This window comes from Marmota monax, unplaced genomic scaffold (assembly GCF_021218885.2).
Source record: "Marmota monax isolate L192 unplaced genomic scaffold, Marmota_monax_Labrador192_F-V1.1 WCK01_AAM20220418_F8-fsc00044, whole genome shotgun sequence".
NCBI classification, from domain to species: Eukaryota; Metazoa; Chordata; class Mammalia; order Rodentia; family Sciuridae; genus Marmota; species Marmota monax.
In genome coordinates this window covers 14,852,262-14,869,915 of record NW_026695198.1, presented here as the reverse complement: position 1 = coordinate 14,869,915, position 17,654 = coordinate 14,852,262, and the positions used below count along the sequence as shown (strand labels likewise).

The 17,654-nt window shown below is 32.7% G+C and overlaps 1 protein-coding gene across 3 annotated transcripts in view; it reads right to left on the bottom strand.

Annotated features, from left to right (window-relative positions):
* Positions 1–17,654, bottom strand: part of Arfgef1 (ADP ribosylation factor guanine nucleotide exchange factor 1) — a 108,166-nt gene that overhangs the window by 16,419 nt on the left and 74,093 nt on the right. For all 3 annotated transcript variants that reach the window (XM_046428527.2, XM_046428529.2, XM_046428528.2), the window contains exons 20-29: positions 14,875–15,003; positions 13,842–14,000; positions 13,467–13,617; positions 8,289–8,379; positions 3,371–3,411; positions 3,108–3,277; positions 2,589–2,740; positions 2,282–2,454; positions 1,127–1,287; positions 118–248 (exon numbers count right to left, since the gene is read on the bottom strand). In XM_046428527.2, the coding sequence (XP_046284483.1) occupies positions 118–248; positions 1,127–1,287; positions 2,282–2,454; positions 2,589–2,740; positions 3,108–3,277; positions 3,371–3,411; positions 8,289–8,379; positions 13,467–13,617; positions 13,842–14,000; positions 14,875–15,003 (1,358 nt within the window). The remainder of the gene's footprint in view (positions 1–117; positions 249–1,126; positions 1,288–2,281; positions 2,455–2,588; positions 2,741–3,107; positions 3,278–3,370; positions 3,412–8,288; positions 8,380–13,466; positions 13,618–13,841; positions 14,001–14,874; positions 15,004–17,654) is intronic.

Here is a 17,654-nt window from a genome sequence, read left to right as displayed (position 1 = left end):
ACTATATTTGATAAAACACAATTTATATAGTCTTTAACTGTGAACTTGTGTTCACATAAGAAAGGTTAAAGTCAAAATAAATCCTTCAAAACTCGAATTTCAAATACTGATTGTTACCTGGTTCTTACATCTAATTTGCATCTATTGATGATACAGGATAACTCAAAGAGAATTGGGAACCATCCTCTCACCCACACCCTGTCTTCAGGCGCCACATTCATATCATCACTTGTGTATTCCTTGAAAGCCTTCAGTAAGAAAGGTAGGATTATTAAAGGCAAAACAAAATACCTTCATATTCAGCACATTATTTCTCAAGAAAAAAAATTAAATGCTCTACCAATCAAAAGTGAGCAATTTAATAAACAATAATTTATAAAAAGATGAAGACTATAGTTGTCTATAAAGAACACTGTGCTAAAATCCAAAAATTGGCTTTACCTTCAACTGCAGTAGTTCTCTACATTATTAGCCTGGCTTATTCAGGTCCCATTTTTATTATTTAAATAATTATAATAACACACAGCTATATTAACTACCTTGGGAAGGTATGAAGGTCAAATGTGTTGATGTATGTAAATAGTACTAAGCAATCCAAAGGTGTAGGTTTTGTACACCGTAAAATCTTATTGCCAAGTCTATGAAGTATCATTTTCTTTATGCTTATAAAGATCGATTCAGATATGCAAGTTAACACTGGCAGCCAGATTATCAATTCAACCTTTAATTAAGAGATTAAGTCTATACTTCTTCAGTTAACCTAATAGTTAACTTCAACTTGAGGTTGTTAACTTCAGTGCTGCTGAACACAGGCAGACAACTAGCACTAAAGGAAATAGCACTTTTTAAAAGTCCTCTGGGCCTAAGTTTCCTTATCTACATAGGGTATAACTCAACCTGTGCCACATAAAGTTTTTATAACAAGTGAATACATATGAAAGAAAAATACTAACATCTTCTATAATGGTAAATAACTATTAATCTTCATAGTTCAGAATTAAGCTCAAACTGCTTTGGGGTTCACTGAAAAATAAATGCTTCATATACCCTCAATTCCCAAGCAAATTAAGATTTTTAATTGGAAATAAGTACTCAGTAAAATTCTGTTTACTAAATGATGCTATACCTGAGGTCTATCAGACACATATTTTGCACAATGGCGAATAAGTCGAATTGCTTCCATACTTGTGTCTGGGAAAGCTGCATTGCACGCAAATTCAGATAAACACTTTACTGCGTCTTGGAAAGAATCAATGGTGGCTGGAAAGTGTTTTTCAAACACAAGCGCTAAAACAGGAAAAAAATACCAAAATGACTATAAATTTTCAATAATTTCTAATTATCCCCAATATACATCAACCTCTAAATGCACTACAAACTTCTTATGTTGGCTTTGATGTCCAAATATAGAATTCAAATCTGTGTCTACCACTTGTCTGTCCTTAGTAGGGAGGTAAGTAAAACATGACATTTTGTTTACACTATTAGCATGGCACCTAATTAAGTGACTGGAACAGAGTAGTACTGAATCAATTTTGTTAAATAAATATACCAAATTACTAAGCTGATCTCTGCTTCTTGACCTATAAAATAGAGATAATACCTACAAGGATAGTTATTAAGCACTACATAAAATATTGTAAGTTAAGTGCTTTAGAATAATATTTAATTCAAGCCAACATTAAAATGATAGTTAACAATGATGTATAATTCTGGTGTTGACAATGGTCATCATTATTACCTTCTATACAGGGTTAACTTATATTCTTAAGTATTTCAGTACCCCTGAAAGTCAAAGGAGGTTGTACAATGTAGTAGTCAAAAACAAGTTTCCACCACTTACTAGTTCTATGACCTTAGACAAATTATAACTCCTCTGGGTCTGAGTTTCCTTATCTATTTTAAAAAGGGAGGAGGAGGGGGCTAAAGATACTTAAAGAGTTTTGAAGATTAAAGAAAATACATGGAAAAGTGCTTACAGTTCATGCCATGCAGCAAATCCTTAATGAAAGTTCACTATAAAAATGAACTATTAAGGCTGGGGTTGTGGTTCAGTGGTACAGCGCTTGTGAGGCACTGGGTTCAATCCTCAGTACCACATTAAATAAATAACGTGCACTAATAGAGATATTTTTTAAAAAGTGAACTATTTGTTTATTCTGGTTCTGTAGGCAAGATTTGCTAAACATTAATCTTAACTGTACTGGAATTAGGTTTTTCTTTCTTTATGAATACATTAGGCTTTTCTTTCTTTCTTGAGCACAGTTTAAAGAATACTCACTGACAATATGCCCTGTTGTTTGAAATGCAAGTTCCACTATGCTTTCATCTTGATCAGACGCAGCTAGATGAAATACAGAGAATATGTTCTTCCACCCAGACCGAATATTAGCAGCTTGAGAATTAACCATCTGTGCTATACACCGTACAACCATATCTCGAATTGTTGGAGACCTAAAATATTAATGTAATTGCTTGGATACGCATACAAACAAAACTCACATGAGTCCCTCCCCCCTTCTGTTTTCCCCCTACTATAGGAAATAGAAAGGTTTTTCTGGTATGGAGCAATTCCACAAACATAATACCTGTTCCGTTTCATTATATGTTCAAAAGGTCTTAAGAAATCCTTCTGAAATCTGAAATTTGCAAGCTCCCCTTTCTCTAAAAACTTCATTGACAATTGCCTCAAAGAGTCCACTGCAAAAATAGCTACATCTTCATTAGGATTGCAGCCAACCTGTATTGGCAACAAAAAAGCAAGATGCTAATGTCAGTGGTGAAAATCTATAAATCTTTTTCCTTTATTTGCCTTAGAAAAAGTACAAAGTTAGCAGCATAAGTAGGTAAATCCTAAGTCTCCATAAAGGCACTAGGTATAGTAAAAATTATTTCTCAACAAGAAAATAGATATTTTAAATAAATCCTTAAAACCTTGAGCAATCATTTCTTAAAAAAAAAAACAACAACAAAAGAATAGGACTCAAAGGGTTTTCTGAGCTTAATTATGAAAAAGTAATAGGCAACTGTGGGGAAGGAAAAGAGTCTCAATTTTAAACAAAGAAAAATATTACAAATATAAACAAATGCTATAATTATTCAAATACCTTATTAAAATGATCTCCAATAACTTCCCAAATCCGAGACCACTGCAATCTTATTCTTCCCATATTGTAGTATGATATTTCTACTATTTTTTGTAGACTAAACATTCTCGGGTGTGTAGTAGAAAGTAATTCATCCATAGACACAGCACAGAGCCAACGGACAAAATCCACTATAACATAAATGCATATACATTTTTTTAATTCAACTTAAAAACTTTTTTTTAGGCAAAGGGCTTGTTTGTAAATAGAATACACATACTTACCAATAGCATTTCCATCTAGCCTTGTAGACCCTGTGAATATTCTGGGGAAAATAAAATAAGTTTTAAAAATTAATGAAGTTTTACTCCTGTTATGTCAATTCAAAAGTTAAGTGGCCTGGGTATTAGCCATTTTTATCTGTTTTAGAGAAAAAAAAATCAGGTAGTCAAATGAACATTTCTCATCAGTTAAATAACAATAGTAGTTTAAATGTTTTTCCCTCCCATGTCCAAATGTGTCATTTTCCCAATATTACTAGAGTACATATATATAGTTGTAATTTTATTAGATTTACAAATATCATATAGGTATGTGATGAGATTCTAAGAAAAATAAAAATATTCATTTGTAAAACAAATGAACTAGTACACTATGAAATGAAGACTTTTTCATTTTACCTGATTTATCTAGTAGCATTAATAAAGTTCTTACAAAAAATGCTGGGTATATGGTGATGCACACCAATTATCCCAGCTACTTAGGAGGCTGAGACAGGAGGATCCCAAATTTGAAGTCAGCCTCAGAAACTTAGTGAGACTGTCTTAAAATAAAAAGGTCTGGGTATGTAGCTCAGCAGTCAAGTGCCCCTGGTTTCAATCCCCAGTACTGAGGGAAAGGGGGAAAAATTGTGTGTGTGTGTGTGCGCGTGCGCACACGCTTGCGCACGCACATATACACATGTATATGCATACATTTATAAATACATATACTTTATTGTTATAATATACATTTGATTAGAAAATCCATTTATGGTTAGAAGTGGTTTGATATAAACCTGCAAATAGTCTTGTTTTAAACAAGGGGCTTGGTCACTTTCCTTAGGACATTAATATGCTTAAACTATGCTACCCAGCTTTCCCACTTTTCTTTGCTGACTTCTTTTTTTGTGTTTCAATTTCATAAAAAATTTCAGCATTAACATATTAGTCCTTTTTCCTTCTAAAATCTGTATTCTTTCCCATATTCTGAGTTTATAAGCAAGGGTTTAATGTGACTAAACCTTCACAGGTTAGATAATATTCCTCAATTTAAAATGCACACAATATAATTTGCATGACAAAAAGGAAAACTTAAAGGCAGAAGCAGGTCAAATATTAAGCTTAAAAATAACAGTAATAATAATAGTAGCTACCAATAATAAAGTGGGTACTATTCTAGTGCTAATACACACACACATTTATTTAATTAATAAACAAAAATAACTCTGTGAAGTATTATAGTATTTTATAAACACAGAAACTGAGACAAAAAGATATTTAATAATTTCCCCAAAGTCACAGAACTAGTTAAAAGCTAGAGTCAACATTCAAACCAGGACAGGCTTAACTCCAGAGTCCTCTTAATCACTTCTCTACACTGCCTCATACTTACCTGAACAAAACATGAATTAAGTGATTTTTTTTAACTTCAATGTCCCTGAATGTTTGTCTATATATCCAGACAATAATTAACAAAAACAAGGCAGGAAACTCAAAAGCTGAGCTCTTTTGAAAGGAATGTCTTAGATATTCTATATTCTTCTGTAGAATGAATCAATAATACAAAAATCTGGCAGAAGAAACAACATGGGGGAAAATCAAGAGTAAACAGGTCCCACTTCATCTAGTGGTTGGAATAAACCCAGAAATTAAAAATATATAAAGCCTACAAAGCTCCCACATGAGCAAAAATGAAAACCGCTAGACTGAACTATACAGCTGTGATCAGCTGATTTCTTTCCAACTACAGGTATTCCCATGGAAGGCAAAGGCTATAAACAAACCACACACCAGAGTCAAAATTAAATAGTAAAGAAGAAAATGACAGGAAAAGACACAAAAGAAACAAGAAAGGATTTACTTTTAACTGTGAAGAAAGCAATGGCAAAGTGTAGAAGGAAAAGAACAGAAGCAGAAATGGAGATTATATGCAACCACAGGGAAAGGAAGCAACAAACTCCGAAGGTGGTGAAATGGTGGAGAACAGGTCAAGGACAGAGAACTACCATCAGCAGTCAGACATGTTCTGGAGACTTGGGGTAATGGTGGAAGGCAGGGGAGCATGCATCCTGGGTAGGGGCATTCAAATTCCTACTCACTTTGGTAGCATCTGAGGGGTCACTCTATTTCTAGCAATGCTCCACTAAAGTTAAGCCATATGAGAGGGCACAGCAGTCTGTGGAGGCATTTAAAGTTAAGCCTTAATATACTAAGGCAGGAGAACAGAGCTAGGTTTCACAAAGTCAGTCTATGAAATGGATAATCAAAAGGACAAAGTATAAAAGTCTTGCTTGCTAATATTAAAAGACATGCCCTAAAAAGCATGAGGAGGGGGAAAAGACTGGTAACCTCACTGCTTTATCCATATCATAATACCAATTGCCCCCCAACCCCTGCCAAAAAATGGTTGGCAAAATTTCTGCAAAAATAAATTTTAAAACTGTATGCAACACACAAGCAGCCTGAATTACCATACTTGTAAAAGGTTTTTTACAGTGAAATATCAGAGATAACATTTACTTTTTAGATTTAACTGAAAGATATTTATGAGCTATCTCAGGTGCAATGTGCTGCACATATTTTCTAATAGGTGAGACAATGTTCCAAAGTATGAGGTGTGCCAGTGTAAGGCTAGATCTGGTATGTTTAAAAAAAAACAATAATAAAACAAAAACTCTGGTGCTAAGTAACACCTTTAGCTCTTTAGAAGTAAATCATTTTTGCACAAAATCTATCCCTTATACAATTTAGTAATACTTATCAAATAGTTCCAGTCTAACAATACTTAGAAAATTATACCCTATCAAATGCCACAGGGTCAGGTACTAGATGAAAGTGTCTAATGGGGTCCTAAAGTTTTATTTTTTTTCAATGATGGGGATTGAACTTGAGCATCCTAGCAAGTGCTCTACCACTGAGTTACATCCCAAGCCCCTAATCTCCTAAATTCTTAATGGTAAAAGATTTCTAATACAAAAGTAGACAGTTGGAAAATTTTATCATCTTAAAAGTTTTCATGGAATTGCATTTTTTTCAGTTGGTTAAGAAACAAGCCATGAAGAATTAAACATAGAAAAATTTTTATTTTTTTCTTGTTTACTTTCTATATTTGTGATAACAGATTAAAGTACTCAGAACAACAAGCCTAAGAGGACACACACAAAAAAAGACTTTGTTTGCTGGCCAAAACCAGAACTCTCCTGGAGGATGTCTGTCTACTGTCTTAACTATAGTGTTATCTCAATGAGTTAGGTTATGGGCTAGAGTTGGAATACAGCATGAAAATACAACATATTAAGAAAGAAAATCAGAAGAAATTTAATAAGAAAGTGAAATACATCACACAAGATTATAATCTTACACTAAATCAGAGTTAGTAACTTCTAATGTTTTCATTGAAAGCTAAATTTTAAATATTAAGGTTTTGTATAAAATAGGACATTAGATTTATATTTGCAGAAGTATCTAGTGATGATGAGCTTGAGATGACAAAGTACTAAGAACTGTGCAAAGTTTTCCCTGAAATAACAGGCATTCTTGAAACAGATATGTAATGTGCTCAAGTGAGTGACATATCCTTATGTAACAGAACAGTGGATAGTAGGACAAACTAAAATGAGGTATGGTCATAAAAGGTATATTATGGGAAAAGAAGTAGAAGGTAAAAATGTTAAATCTTGCCCAAACAGATTGATATAATGCCTAAACAAAGTCTTATGAAGACAGTAAAGATGATTTTCTAGAAGGCAAGAAAATCACTGAAAGATAGCCTTGTAGCAGAAGGGCAACTATTACATAACTATGAAGTTGTACACAAAGGCAAAAAGGCAGACAAGAGACAGGCTGCCTGATAGGCAGAGATTGGCTCCACCCGAATAAAACAGTTATCACAATAATCAAGATAAGACTAGCCTGGTTATTGGCAAGTTATTTAAATGTCTTCTGTCCCAGTTTCCTCATTTATAAATTGAGGACTCAATTTACACTCATTTTATGAGACTAGTAAAAGGATTAAGTGAAGTAATACATGTGGCAAGCCTTCATGCCATATGGCATAAGATGGTCTATAATCTTTCTTCCACCTTCTCAAGAAAAAGATAAATGATGCCCTTCTCCTATTTAAAAAAAAAATGCACAATAAGAATTCTTTTCAAAGAAAAAAATTTCAGGAAGTGATTTCAAGGTCAGTAATTGGATACTCTAGTTGTCTAGACTTAGAGCAAAAAGTTTTATCTAAAGAAAATAAATAATAAGTTGGCATTAGACTTCAGGCTATTAAGATTACATATTTTTAAAAGTTTCCAACACAAATGGTTAGAAAAATTAAATTTCAGTGTTATAAAATGGTGATTTTTCAATTTGGGGGATACTGATCTGGGAAAAGCTCATCCTCAAAAAAATACTAGAAGTTACAATTTTACATGCTGGGCATTTTAAAATCTGAAGTATTCCATAGTAAAATAAACCATAGTATGTGTTTTCTTTTTAAAAACAAGCTAAAATTGGAAATACCTAATAATGTATATAATATATAAATTCTAAGTCCTTTCCAAAGAAGTTTACAAAAATTTCCAACAGCCCTTTCATTTTATCCATATTGCAGTTTTATATGAGATACCTAGAAAGATAAATTATACTGCATTTCAATGAGTGATAAGAAGTTTTCTATAAAAAGAAATAAAATATTGATGTTCTTTTTCATCAAGTTTACCATTTCTCTAATTCCTATTAATATTTATTTTAACTTAAATTTTCATACCATTTTACCTTCTTCCCATCTCATATAATATATGTATCTAAATCATGGCATATCATAATACAGTGTTGTTTACTTTAGTAAAAGTTTTTGGCAATCACTTTTTTTAAAATGAGCAAAATATATCTAAATGCCACAAAATTGAAATTGTACTCATCTGCAAAGGGAAGAAAATGAATACCTTACCTATCTACAGCAACAACAACACTTTGAGAACTGGTTTCTCCAATGGATTCCTGAATACTTGCTATCTGCTTCCAGTCCACATTTCCTCCGACTACCACAAATAAAAAAGAGTTGTTTCAGTTTGAAAATAATTATTTCAGTGGAAGAATACACTTACAGTTCTAAAACACATTTCTAAAATTAATTATTTTTCAAAGACTTGGGTGAACAATTCTTTTGGAGCAGTGACATAGGGCAAATATGCTTAGTGAGGTTTACAAGGTAGTATATAAGACAGAGTTTTAAGGCACAAAAGTGAAGATTACACCAATTAGGGGCACTATAGATTTAGATTACAAAGTTAATGACAATTAGACTTTATTTCCTTTAATGTTTATGAAATACAGCACCAATCCCAATTCCAGTGATACCTTCTGTGGATGATTCCAATTCCATATAATTAGAATTTCCCTGTCATTTAATGTCCAATCCCCTAACACTTGTTGAAAATTCTACCTGTATTTCTTTCTCTTATTCAAGAGAATCATTTATCTTTACCCTCTCCAAACTGATTCCAAATGTTGAACAGTGAAATGATATCCCCAGTTTTCAAATCTTAACTTTGAATATCCTTTCCCTCCTCCACCATCAATATTCAACTACTCACTAACCTATCTTTTGATTCGTTTTAAATATTGTTTGTTTATGTCCATTACTACTTAGCAGAGAACTTCATAATCTCTGTGCTGGATTACTAGATTACTGAACAGTTACCAGATTTACTTTCCTACTACTAATTATTTCCCTCTTCAGTCTCTCCATCATTCTCCTGCCTGATTAATACTCCTAAATTATTACCTTTATTTTGTTTATTATTACTTACAGGATAAAGTATAAACTGTGGCCTAGTAATTAAGGCACTTTGCCTTCAATATTTTAACCAATATGCGACTCTAGTCATGTTGTCTCTCAACTATCAAAAACTCAATTTAAGTTCTCAATGAAGGATTCCTCTTCAGTATTCTTATATGGCTCTGAACTAAGCAATTATTTAATAAGTACTACTCCAATCAGAATTATTTCCAAACAATTTCATGCAAATTATTTCAGGTATGTCAATGTTGCCTTATCACACAGATAAAAAGTTCCCTAAAGGTTAGCAATCAAGTCATATTCTTTTTTGGTTCCCTCCTACCTTATTCAATATTACATTCAAAGCAGGTAGGTGCTTCACAAATGTTTGTTGATGTAACTGACCAAACACTCAATAAATGCTATTCTGAATGCAAACACATCAGTTAAGATGTCATTTAAATCAGATGAACTCAAATTCTATTCTAGTAACTGAACAGTGTGAAAAAGATAATCACACTCCTCACTAGGAAAGACAGGCATATTTATAGTAAATTTAATATAATTTAATAATTACTTCATGGCTGAATCAAATTACAAGTGAGTTTGCTTAAAAACAAGAACTGATTTTGAGAGGGAAAAAAAGAATATGGGGTGTTGCCTATGGAAAGTTTCCATATACAATGAAATATTGATTCAAGGTAGAAACCTAAAAGGATGACCATGTGGAAAAGAAGCAGAAGAAAAAGTAAATTAGAGTAGGTAACTATATAAAGAAATACAAGCATGTAAGGGCATGTCATGTTTCACCATAGTTGGCTGTAGCCGTAACAAGAGAATTTGGTGGGTGAGAAGGAAGAAAAAAGGTAGAAGACAAAGCTATAAAGACAGAATGTGAAGAGTCTTGACTGTCATATTTAACGTACTACTTTTGAGAACACTGGACCTCTTAGAAGACTGATGTACTTCAATCTATTTTCCAAAAAAATAACTCCAATAGTATTTAGAGAACACTGAAATGGGAAGTGATATTAGAATCAGGGAGATAAATTAAGAGTTTATTTGTATAACACAAGATAGGAAAGATGAAAGCCTGAAGTAAATGACAGAGAATTGGGTGGTAGGGAAACAGTGTCAAGGAACAATAGGAGCACATAACACATTATAGGAATATAATGGAAGAAAAATCTATGAAAGAAAAATGATGCCAATCATCACATAACTTGCTTTGTGTAGCAAATGAAATGTCCTTTCTAGAGCTTTCAATACTTTTATATTTAATACAATATATAATTATTATTAAAACTATTTAAAGGAATTAAAGAATATATAAATGACTAGGAATTCAAAGTATCCATTTCTCAAATATATGAAATCTTTCCAAATAATTATATGACAGTACTACAGGCAAACAGTTCTAATTTTACCAAAAAATTACTCAAAAGCAAACCTATTTAGGCTAAGTAGTGAAGATGTATGTGCTGTGAGTATTGTTTAGACACTTATGAGAGATCAAGCCATGGCATTTTCTTATATTAGTGTATCTTAAAAAAACAGAATGAACATGATTCAAATTTTAAAATTAAGTCAGGCACTGTGGCACATACTTGTAATCCAAGCTACTTGGGAGGCTAAGGCAGGAGGATCAGTTTGAAGCCAGCCTCTACAGTAACCCTGTCTCAAAATAAAAATAGAAAGTGCTGGGGATGTAGCTCAGTGGTATAGCATTCCTGGCTTCAATCCCTAGTACTGGGAAAAAAAATTATAGACACTATGTATTTTTAAAAATGGTAAGCTTCAAGTTTCCAAAAAGAGAAAGTACACACTTTCATCACAGTTGGAAAAATATATACACCCACTTCTCCATATCCACGGTGGTTACCATATCCATGAATTCAATCAACTATGGAATAAAAATATTTGGGGGGAGGCAAGGCACATTGGGATTACTGTCTGTAATCCCAGCAACTTGGAAAGCTTAAGTAGGAGAAACTCAAATTCAAGGCTAGCCTCAGCAACTTAGTGAGACTGTTTCAAAATAAAAAATAAAAAGGACTTGGGGATGTGGGTCAGTGGTTAAATAAAAGGAAAGAAAGAAAAATATTTTTGGGAAAAAGTGTATCTATAACAGAACATATAGGGAGTTTATGTTGTTATTTTTCTTATTCCCTAAGCAATATAGTGTAACAACTATTCACAGACCATTTACAATGCCTTAGGTTTGCAAGTAATCTAGAGATGATTTAAGATATACATGAGGATGTACACAGATTATATGAAAATTACACTATTTTATATAAGGGACTTTAGTGTGTATTTTAATATGCTTAAGGGAACCAATTCCACATGGATACAGAAAGACTATATTCAATCCCGTCAACTTGGTTACGTGGATATGGGTGCATGGATACTGTTGTTAAAGAAGATTATTATTTTTCAACTGGCTTGATTGTGCTGCATCATCTTCTGGCTTAAATTCTAACTACATCAGCTGGTTCAGGAAAGCATCTGCTATCAAAGTAGGTGGGCACAGAGGGATGGGGTAGAGATCTGCCATGTGAGCTGCTTGGTAACTAATGAGATAGCCAATGTGGGCCAAGCCAACAGGCTAGTAGTTCCCCCCAAGGGTATAACTAAAAAATGAGAGCCCAATGAACTAGAGGCGAGTGGAAAATGGAGCAGATAAAACAGAAAAGTAGATAGCACAAGAGAAAACATAAAGAGTATGAGAGAGTAACTGGTTTTGGGAGTGGGCCTGAAGCCTGAACTGTTTTTCATCTCTAATTCTGAAATGTATTTTTCCATAAATTCCCTTTTACTGAAGGGAGAAGACAAGTCATCTCATATCCTTGCAATATAAGTGGCTCAACACCACCATGAACAAATTAACTAATTTCAAGTATATTAGAAAACATTATTAGAAAATACTATTATTTCTTATCTACTAAAACTTTTAGAAGATTAAAATATTCTACTAATGTTTTATTTTATGGTAACCTAATTGCCCAAACTGAGCACCAGCAATGAACACTTAACAATAACTTTTGCCTTCTCATACTCCCTATGCATTTTCAAAGCTATTCAATCCATCAGTGTACCATCACTTCCCTTGCCTGTAAATAGTTTTCAATGTCATTTATACTACCTCATGAAGTAATTAATAGTTCCAATGTTTAGAGTTGAACTTTCAGGTTATGTTAAGTCACTATGCAGGTGCTCAGGCAGTTCCAAATCCTGCTGTTGGATCATCTAGGTATCATGTAGGAAACTTAACCTCCCAGACCTCACACTACCTAGCTTCTATGGTATCAATGACAGAAAGACTGCACTGTTAATTGATGCAGTAGGATTAGCATATGGAATTAATTTTTCTCAGTCCATTTAAAACCACAAAATGGTCCTGGTATTTACTTCTTCCCCCATGGACCCTTTTCCAGGTTTGAAATCTTTTTAGGTTGCCTAAGAACTTATCCTGCTAGCAGCAACAGGGATTTACTAAAAGATTTAAAAATGTCCAGAAATGTAAAGTTATAATGCAAAGCCTTAAAAAGGGCAAACATTCCTGGATCTTAAGCATATTCCTTACTGTTCTCTTTAAATCATGCCTCTATATTCTTGGTTGGAAGTAGGGTAGGGAGGGTGGACAGTTTCCAAAAGTCTCTAACAGCCCAATAATTATGCTAAATCCATTCATATATATTCATGTTTAATCTTAACAATCTTATGAGTTTAGTTTACAAAAGTGAAAACCCAATCTCAGAGAGACAGTTAAAGTAACATCACATTTAGTCAGATAAAAATACAGAATTTGAACCCAGAAACACAGCACTCAGGGCCAAAGGCTAAACTCTGCTTCTTCTTTGGTGGAATTCCTTCCATTTATGACTAAAAGTGTATTGTCTTTGATTTTTCTGAATCATTTTTGCTATTATTTTCATTTGTTCTATTGGGTTAAAATTGGAAGTTCTTGGCCATACTAAGTACTAGGGGAAAATTTAAAGATACTATACTGATAAATAAAAATAAATACATTAAAAAAAATGAAAGTCTACTTAAAAAAAAGAAAAAGATTCTATACTGGCAGAAAAGTTAGGGTAGGCCTGCATAGGACCACAGATAATTTAACTGTACCAAGTAGGAGACTGAGATTAGGAATCACTTTAGTACTGAAAACCAGACCAGGCCAAAAAGACTTAGTTTCCTATATAGTCACCTTGCATAAGAGTAGATCAAATGTATTTTATCTAATTTCTCTAATTATATCTCACTGCTACAATAAAGTGATTTATAATAAAGAACGTAAAAATAATTTTTGATACTTTGTAAAAAAATTTTTTAAATTCTCACCTAACCCCAGACCTACAAATTCATCAGGAGCCTGATCTTTTGTCCCAGTCAGAGATCCTTCTCTGCCTCTCACTGTTCCAGAAATGTATCGAGGTTTCACTCCTGTTCCTATAAGTTGTGCCAGCTCCAATTGACTGATGCACTTCAGAATCTTCATTTCATAAAAGAAAAAGAAAATATAAATTCTGTTACAAATACACTACCAAAATATTTAAACATATGCAGCTAGGACTTCAACATAGATTACATTACAAATCTTATAAAAATGTACTTATTTTAAATGTAACTTCTCACTTAACCATGTCAGTGACAGAATATTTAGCTAATGCTCATTTTATAAACAAAACTGCAAAGTTGAAAATAAAATGGTTATACCTCATGCCATGAATTTCCTAAATAATTCCCATCTGTATGAGCCACTGTGATAAGTGTTTTTATTGTGTCAATATTCTTCTGTTTCATTTCAGTAATACCAGAACTCACTGTAAGTAAGGTAAATCTTGCTAGTGCTTGAACATATGCATCTCTTTCCAGCTTAAAAAAAAGAGAGAAAAACAAAAAATTTTATTTATAGGTTGTAAATATAAATACAGCAGATTGACTAATCTCTAGTGCCTTACTAACAAGCCATTTTTTAGTTTTTACAAATCACATATCATAAATTACACACAATGCCACAAAATAATTTAAAATGATAAAACAAAAAAGTATAAATTTCCCAAATTCAAAAGCAATACAGACATCAATTCAAGCTGAGATTTTGGTGGTAACAAAGGAATTCATACAGTAAAAAAAAATTTATTGAGTACTTTGTTTTAAGTACTGTGTAGATTAGCAAAATCCTAGTTTATAAATTTGCTCATTTTCTCCCTCTACAGATAAATTGTGCTTTGTTATATACTAAACCAAAACATTTACAGTTAAATATGAAGTGTGCTTAAGTAAAAAGAATACAGAAAAGTTTGGGTTGAAATTTATTCTCAGATATAGCATATACACAAACAGAACTGGTTCCCTTAAAGATAACTTGTTCTTAAGCTTAAGTCATAATATAAAAATAAATATATATAATGTAAAATATGATTCACTAAGTGTGAACAAATAACATGTTTAAACAATTACTCTAATACATAGAAATTCAGTCTTGAAAACTTTTTATATAGGTAATATTCTTTAGAGAAACAAAATGTAATTAAAGATAAAAATTTTAGAAAGATCAGTGTAGAACCACCCTTTCCATTAGAAAGTCTCCAAAAATTAAACATGAAGATTCAATTAATTGTTTCACAAATTTGAAATTAGTTGGTAATAAGTTAAATATTAAAATATATTGTGAACTGAACTACAACATCAGCACAAATGATCAATGTTTTCCAGACTAACTCATGAAGGCAAAATTCTGCATTACCTGAATGCTGAAAATGCATGCAATTCTGATTGCACATCTTATCCCTTCTAGGCAAAGAGAGGCTACTTCGGTATCATCACAATCTTGCAGACCCACACTGAATGCAGCCAGAAAAGGTGTCCAAGCCAACTAGCAAAATTAAAATTTTAAAAATTAAACAAGCTAAAAGTTAAAAATGGCGTAATTACCTAGAATGCCTTCTTAGAGAAAGGGGGAAAATGCTGCCTGAGCTTAAGTGGGAAAGCAAGATCACAAAATCAGTAGATAACCTTAGACATATTTTAAGAATAGCATCTATAAAATTATTCATATCAATAAAAATGGAAATGAATAGTGAATATTCATAAAAATATTAGTTTACCCGACTTCAGAAATCATCTCTCTTTGCAAGCTTTGATCCTAGTGAAAATTCACAGACTCTTTTATTTCAAATAAAATCCTTTTAATCATTTTCCAACTTCCAACAAATTACATTATTCTCTTTTCTTTAAACCTGTTACCTGGACATCATTTAGCTTAATTTTTTAAATGTTTTACACTGAGACAGTGATACCTCTGGCTCCTAGTTAGACAATATTAATATTAAAAAAAACAAAGTTTAATAAAATCTTTCCTCATTACAGGTTGTGGAAGACAACAAATACTAAAAATTAAATCTCAAACTCTGAATACCTAATAAAACTATAATATAAAACCAAGAAGGGTTATTTTTTGACTATGGAAAATCCTAATACCAAACATATACTTTGAGGGCAGGGGTGGTAGCTCAGCGGTAGAGTGCTTGCCTAACATGTGTGAGGTGCTGGGTTTGATCTTCAGCACCACATTAAATAAATAAATAAACAAACAAAGGTATTGTGCCCATCTACAACAACAAAAAAATTTAAAAACAACACATACACTTTGAAATATCTGATGTAAAAGTATTCACTGCTTTTAGTAAGTCATCAAGAAGCAAAAATCACTAGAGTAGGATGTTGTAAGGCCCTGCGTTTCCTCCCTACCTTGATAAAAGTCATTCAGAAAGCAGCAGAAGCAGCAGCAGCAGCAGCAAAACTATCCATATAGTCATGAAGATGAAAAATGTTTTTGTCAGTGTTCCAAATAAATGACAACTGGAATTTTTTAAAAGTCTATAACGTTTTAGCATTCTAAGGAAAAATAGTTACTCAAGAGCTTTGCTTCTAAACTTCAGAAAATTTAGAATTAAAAACTTACAATCTTTCAACAAACATAATCCACAGTTCCTATGTTCTTGCTCATCTTTGCTCTGCCACTTAATGTCTCCAAACCTCATATTTCTTTTTCTTATAATACTTGAAGATGTCACCACAGAGAGATGCTATGAAAAGCATATAAGGTGTAGTACTTATAAACTTATTAACTAAAGCCAGTGGAAAAAAATGTTCAACTTCACTGGGAATCAAAAAGAATGATTATAAAATTACACCTAAATAATATTCTGCTTCAGTGAAACTACCTGTTTATAACTGTAAACCTTTATGAAATATAATTTTCAATGCATTAAAAAAATATTAAAAATGTTTATACCCACTGAACATGGGGGCACACACCTGTAATCCCAGCTACTTGGGAGACTGAGGCAGGAGGATTGTATTCAAGGCCAGCCTCAGTAACTCAGTGAGATCTTGTCTCAAAACAAAAATAAGAGAGGCTGGGAATGTAGCTCAATGGTAAAGTGCCCCTCCCCAAATGATTATTACCCTTAAATTCCTAGAATGATATTATCAGTCAGTCCTTTTCCTTAGTCAATGCTTATTTATTAAAATATTTTTTTAGTTGTCAATGGACTTAATTTTATTTATTCATATGTGGTGCTAAGAATCAAACCCAGTGCCTCACACATGCTAGGCAAGTGCTCTACCACTGAGCCACAACCTCAGCCCACCAATGCTTACTTACTGAGCAATAACCACAAGCCAGGAGCTATGCTTATACTGGAAAAAGTGAACATAGACTCTTGCCTAATAAACACAAACACACACACACAAAAAATATATGTATATATATGCTGTATATATGTATAAATCATCAAACTATTATAAATATAATGAAAGAAATGGAGAGCATGTTATAATAAAAAGGAAACTACTTAGAAAAAATAACAAACATTCTAGACAAAGGATATACTTTGTATGAATTCTGCCTTACCTATTTCCATTTAGTTGTGATAATTGAATAAAAAGAGGTAATAAAAAAAAAACAGGGTAAGGCTTTAAGGAAGAAAGTGGCATTTCATTTTGTTATTTTGAAAAGATCACTATGGCCTTTGTAAATGGATAAGAGAAATATAAAAGTTGATGTAAAGATACCAGTTTGGAGAGTACTACAGTACTTAGTACTTATAGTACTATAGTACTTATTTCAGAGGCAGAAATAAGAATTTCTGGAATATGGCAGTGGTAGTAGAAATGGCATTGAGGGGAAAGACTGATTCTTTTCTTTGGTATCTGGGATTGAACCCAGAGTACTTAACTCTAAGCCACACCCCGAGCCCATTTTATATTTTATTTTGAGACAGGGTATCACTAAGTTGCTTCGGGCCTCACCAAGTTGCTGAGGCTGGCTTTGAACTTGCAATCTTTCTGCCTCTGCCTCCTGAGCTGCTGGGATTACAGGTGTGTGCTACCACCCTAGTGAAAAGACTGATTCTTAAATCTATCTTGGAGTATGTTTATATCACTACAGTTAATCCAGAGACTAGATCATAAAAGCTGTTTATGAAGAATTTTTAATGAAATAGAGAAACACATGAGAAA